Source organism: Cupressus sempervirens, chromosome 7 (assembly GCF_028749045.1).
Source record: "Cupressus sempervirens isolate cs-2001-9-10 chromosome 7, ASM2874904v1, whole genome shotgun sequence".
Taxonomy (NCBI): Eukaryota; Viridiplantae; Streptophyta; class Pinopsida; order Cupressales; family Cupressaceae; genus Cupressus; species Cupressus sempervirens.
Window position 1 is genome coordinate 541,432,337 of NC_143124.1, and position 6,083 is coordinate 541,438,419.

General features: G+C 38.1%; 1 protein-coding gene across 5 annotated transcripts; it reads right to left on the bottom strand.

Annotated features, from left to right (window-relative positions):
* Positions 1 to 1,697: 1,697 nt before the first annotated feature.
* On the bottom strand, positions 1,698 to 5,319 carry LOC149547907 (U-box domain-containing protein 41-like). 5 transcript variants are annotated; one of them, XM_089791957.1, is made up of 3 exons: positions 5,127 to 5,319; positions 4,215 to 4,611; positions 1,698 to 4,027 (listed from the first exon to the last, which is right to left on the bottom strand). In XM_089791957.1, exon 3 carries the CDS (start codon positions 3,845 to 3,847, stop codon positions 2,126 to 2,128), a length of 1,722 nt encoding a protein of 573 aa, XP_089648083.1. In that variant the 5' UTR covers positions 3,848 to 4,027; positions 4,215 to 4,611; positions 5,127 to 5,319; the 3' UTR covers positions 1,698 to 2,125. The 5 variants fall into 5 exon arrangements, with proteins under 5 accessions (XP_089648083.1, XP_089648081.1, XP_089648082.1 ...); XM_089791955.1 differs by having other exon boundaries at positions 1,698 to 4,043; XM_089791956.1 differs by having other exon boundaries at positions 4,156 to 4,611.
* Between the last annotated feature and the right edge of the window lie 764 nt (positions 5,320 to 6,083).

Consider the following 6,083-nt stretch of genomic DNA (forward strand, 5'->3'; position numbering starts at 1 on the left):
TGATTCATTAGTGTGCAACCAAATCTAATGGCACTTTGTTGATCGGCACACAATCAAGGGCTTGAGTTGAAATGGCATAACCAAAACATGCAAGCAACTGCCTTTCATAGTGTGCCTAAGCAAATCAAAATCAAAATATACAGCTGTCTAGGCACAACACAGCCTTTGGTATGAACACTTGCTAAAGATTCATATTGGACCTGCCATAACTGCCACCTAGGACACACATGGCACACTATTATTTCTTCCCCATGATGTAGGCCTATGTGGGAATCCACACATTTGCCCAATAACCACTTTAAAAAGGGCATGTCATCATGAATTATTTAAAATCCATTCATCGATTTACAGTTCCAAACTTGAAACATAATCACTTTCAACAACCAAGGGTAAAACAAGAAAGTTTCATGTTGAACGCTGCTGCTTTTTACCATTTTGCCAAGATGAATAGGATTTGGACGGATCAACATAGATTGATTGTACCAAGTTTTCAAAGATTGACTTTGCACTTGTTCAGTCCAGACTTGTGGGCATACAGTACATGACACATATTGATCCACACTCACCTCCACAACTCTCCACCTGTTCTAATTTAGCAAATTAAAGACCACCAAATACCTTGTCTTCATAAAAAAACTCCTATTTTGGATGCCGCACACTGATGACTAGGACCACTCTCTATAAGACATCACATGAACTGCATATTGCAAATGCCCGTACCAGTAACCAATCACTTTTATGTAAAGAGAATCCCTCTTAAGTACATACCATAGCCAATATGAAGCCACATTAAAATATAACAAAGGCGTAGGGCAAAGCGAAGGACATCGGTCTTTTGGATGACTCTTCAAACAAGTCTGTCATTAACACAAACCAACACAAACCAAGAGGTTGATGACAAAGCTTATTTGGAACATTCTTGGAAAAATTAAATGACATAGTGACCACAAATATGAGGCAAAGAACAACATCATGTAGGACCAGAGATATTGAACAAGGCAACAATACATCTTCACAAAAGGAGAACATTAACTCTACTTACAATATCGCAGAGCAGTTATAAACAAAATGGTAACAAAGTAATATAAGGTGCCATAAAAAGTGTTAATTTCACTCAAGGGTCAACAAAACCTCTAGCAGCAAAATCTCGAATTAATGAACATGATTCCCTGCTCTTACATTCAGAACATGTTTTGTAGCTTCACAATCTTTTCATACCTTATTTCCATTAGATCCAGTGACTTTCCACAGAATAATGTAAACCATAATTCTAAAAGACTAGATAAATGATTTTTGATGAGTAAACTTTTAGTTTCCCATCAAATTTGACTCTCTGAAAAGAATCAGCGTTAATTATTCTAGAGATATCTAAAACTATATAGATTCAGTTTTTTGTTTGAGCACTACCATTGGACAAACCTATGGATAAGAATTATTCAAGGGCATGAATGTCATCAAAACTAGTGATAAAAAAACAAATATTTGAGGATAATTCTTGCTCCCTGGTATCTTCAATCATTTTATACTTCCTATCTTGTATTGTTTTCTAAGAATATTACTTTTCCCAGAAGAGTATTTGTAGCACTCAAATCTCAAGGGCTGACAGGTGAGTTTAGGCTATAAATAGCTCTGGCCTTCTTCCTTTAACTACAAATAGTTAAATAAAAACCAGGCTCCTTCATAAAGGCAAGACCATATTAGGGAAAAATAATCCACAAATGCATTACTTTTTCAATTTACAATATATCACAAAATGAATACCCAAACAGCTCAACAAAGCCAACTGGAAGAAAAATCTTTCGAATTAGAAGCAGCTCTTCTGCCTTCTAATTCCAAATGCTTAGAAGCTTAGTATAATATTTTCAATATATACACTGGTTTTATAATATTTTGCATCCCAGATAATACAAAAAAAATGTACAGAATACAACAAAAGAAATGTTACCTTGAAGAAACAAAGGGAAGACAAACACTTGTAGAAGGAATCATCACCAAAGAACTGTCCCTGTTATCTGACCTGTACATAAATCTGCAGAGAGAAGCCCAAACCAAATAGCAATCTACCTGTAGGGCAAAGTAATGTAGATAATCTGGTGCAGAATTTTTGAACTGAAAGGCAAGCAAATCAGAAATCTGTGGAGTTTGGTCCCGATAAGGCACTCCGTACCAACTTTTTATGGTATCTTGTAAGACTGCATTGATCTTCATCATCAGATACTCCTCTCATGATACTTAATATAACTGATACCTTTTCCTTGGTTCTCACATTTCCATGCTCAGCTAACCAAACAAGAACCTCAATTGCACCAGCCTGAACCGCTAGTGACTTGAAACGGGTGTTATTGCGAGACAGTAATAATAGTGCTGCGACGGCATTCTCTTGAATCAGCTGACTGCCTTTACTTCTGTCTTTTTGGTGCTTGGCAAGAATACCAACCAATAAGGCTGTGGCATTAGTGTCAAGGAGAGCCTTGCGTCCCTCAGAAGAGGATGCAATATTACATAGGATTAACAGGGCCCTACAGGCAACATCAGATATCTCCTCTTGCGCTAAGCTCAAAAGAATTGAAACTGCACCTGCCTTCATGAGCTTACCACGATTTACCTGTACAAAGGACAAATGGTACAAAGCCATTGCTGCGTCTTTTCTGGTTCTGTCTGTAGTGGATCTTAGAATGTGAAGCAAAGGAGGAACAGCACCCAACACTCCAATAGCTGTCTTGTTATCATCATTTAAGGCAAGGCTGAAGATTGCTCCAGCCGCATGCTCTTGTGCTTCCAGATTACTCATTTTCAAAACATCAATTAGGTAAGGAATTGCTCCCGCACGCACAATGCTTAATTTATTTGTGTTCTCTAAAGAAAGGTTCACCAATGCAGCAACAGCATTGCTCTGTATTCCTGCATATCTTGATGTCAAAAGAGGCAGAAGGGCTGAAAGCAGATTGGGATTGCATAGAGTAGTCCTGCTCTCCACATTTGTCCGAGTCAGATTTCGAAGATCAGTCACTGCCTGCTCTTGTTCCAAGGTCTGTGATTGCTGCAACCTAGAGACAAAATCCATCACTAGCTCTGGGTCAGATTTAGAGTCAGATGATTCTATCTCCACTATCTCCTGATTTTGAGATGAATAGCTGCAAGGTTTAGTTGCAAGAGGAAGGGGAACACAGAAGTCTCCAGAAGATGAAGAAGAGCCAAGGCTAGCATGCGGCATATCCATATCTACTGCTGAATGAGAAAACCTAACAGATTGCTTCAAAGACAAATGTTGAAATGAGTCTGAAAAACTCTCTGCAGAGTGGCTTCCAGAGTAACTGGGATCAGACCTACCAATTCTCTCAATGGCAGCCTGTGAATTCTGTTCAGAAACATTTTCTAAGGATCTTGAATATGATCTTGGAAAATTTTCCCCAGAAGTCACTGTACTTGAGTCATCCCTTTGTTTGAACTCACTGCTATCACATAAAGAACTCTCTTTAGAGCTTCCATTCTCCTTAGTCATTATGCCCTGGATAAAACTTTTGGCGGCAGCCTGATCAGGCGGAATTGGCTTTTGAATACCAGTAACTTCACACCAGTTAGAGATTGCATTTCTCAAAGCAACATTTGCTATAAGAGCAGACGAAATTAATTCCATCCTGGTTTTGTAACAATACGTATAACCAAGTGCCATCCAGGCTTCAACGCATGTCCTCTCATAAGATTCCCCTGAAGAAACAATCACAGGATCGGCCATCAGAGATTTGGAAATTGGACAAATAAATTCGGCAGGCCATTGCTTATCAGCCCTGGAAGAGCGCTTAAAAGTCTTCTTCCATGATGAAAAACGACTCTTCCTGGAGCTCATCTGATAATTATTCAATTATTTTCGCTTGAAATTATATGCTTAACAATTCTCCTTTGTCACACAACTAGGCCTCCTTGCAGACAATTGACAATCAAGATCCCATGCTGACAGGATGCTATGGTGCTCGGGTTGATGCATAAAATTGCTCTTCTGATTAAGTTGGCCTCCAACTGGAGAATCCTGATAAATAACTGATCTGATATCAGAATGACAAATAAAAACAGTCCTGTTAATAGCCCATCTTACTATTGATCCTTGGTGTAAAAACTTAAAGCTTAATTGGAATGAATTGATCAGGTTTAAGTAACCTGTCAGGGTTTTGACCAACTAAACATCCAAATTTCTGTGTCCAAGAATGGAGAGATACCATTTTCATTCCTCTCTCTTACTCCTCCCCTTGGATGCCTTCAAGAGACTTCGAAGTTAAACATTTTCTTCGACGGACAACAATGATCTAGAAATTAAATTAGTTGTCTAACAATGCATATACTGGATTGACGTGCAGAATTAGAATCTTTTACGCAGATTGAACCAATATTACCCACACAATCACCTCTATTTGCAAAATGTCGCAATTCAAGTTTTTGGACACAAGGAAGCATAACCTTAAATTACCGTCAAACTTCACAAATATAGAATAGAAAGGCAACTTCTCCGTCTTTAGCCGTAAATTCCCCAAAACATAGTGATGCCTCCCTGAACAGCTAAAAGCCCCGCACGGGCGATTTATTGAGTCATTTGACTAGAACTTTCGACGTTAAACACTGTACAAACCACAAAAATCAAAATTTTGGGTAAATGCGAGGAATTTTCCAGGGGGGACGATTTTCGTCTCTTCAGTCTACCCTAAAAAACTTTTCTACTGGGAACTCAAAATCGTCCACTGTCCTTTCGAAGCTAAAATATTAAAATAAACAAAGACAAGAATTAAATCAAGTAGAAAATTCCTTTCCTCTGCTTAAATCCTAAACAAAAATACTGATAAGGACAATGTTCTATCTAATCATTCTTCAAAATGCAAGCAAAGGAACTGACCTTGTATCCCCTGAAAGTAAAGCAATTTAACTAACTTATTAAATCTTCTACCGATCGAAACAAAAGAATTCAAGTCTATCCCGGCAAAGCTGCAATGTGGACTTTTTACATGCATTATATGCTGTTTTTCGACGCAGTTTCGCCTTCATTGTTTTTGACTTGGCAAAGTTAAAACTAGTAGATTTGTTCGGTTATAAACATTTCCCAAAAGAACAGCAATATATTCTAAACAGAAACCGCGTACCTTAGAATCAGATTCAACGACTGCACATCGTCATCGCCATTACAACCTGCGAGGCATTGGTTTGCTTCTGTGGACTGCGGAAAATGACTAGCTAAGAAATTGACAGAATGACACCGTGTATTTCCGTGTGTTCACAGAATGCAACTGACGCAAACAAAAATTCCGTTAGATGCCAGTAATTAATTCTCAAAAGAATCTGTCTCAAGGGAATTTGGTAATGCTGACGTAATGCTAATCGGGAACTTTTTGACGGTTTAATACTATTATTTTTCTTTTATTTTATTTTAGTAAGGGAAGGGTCCCCTACCGATTTTGTTAATATATTGAAAATTTTGAAGAATGTTTTATGAGTAGATTCCATTTCTCACGAGGGAACTTTATGACGGTTTAATACTATTATTTTTATTTTATTTTATTTTAGCATGATTGAAAATTTTGAAGAATGTTTTATGAGTAGATTCTATTTCTCATGAGAATAAATGAAATACTTAATATTCATTGGATTTAGGTGGTGCGAAGCACTCGAACTTTCTGAGAGGTTGCCCATCCTAATACTACTCCCACTTGAGTGCACTTAACTACGAAGTTTCCTCCATGGTTAAACCCACTCTGCTTGCAACCTTCTTTGCAAAAGCTTCACCAAGTGTTGTGCCTTATGAACCATTTATTAAAAAGCCCCTTAAGCTCATCAATTGATAAGTAGGAGATATTCAAAAAAATTGGGGAATTATAAAATATGAATTTCTAGAAGTGGTCCAGATATTCTAGAGGAATAAACAAATGTTGAAGTTTTTAAACTCTAATTTTTTTACTCTCGTACCTAAGGAGGAGGGTGCTAGGGGAAACGAGCTAGGTGTTGCCCATGTACATGTTGCCACCCCATGCACCCTCCCAATTATCGATACCTTCCCCTCCCCCCTCCCCCCTGCACAATTACCACTACCTTTCCCCCCCCCC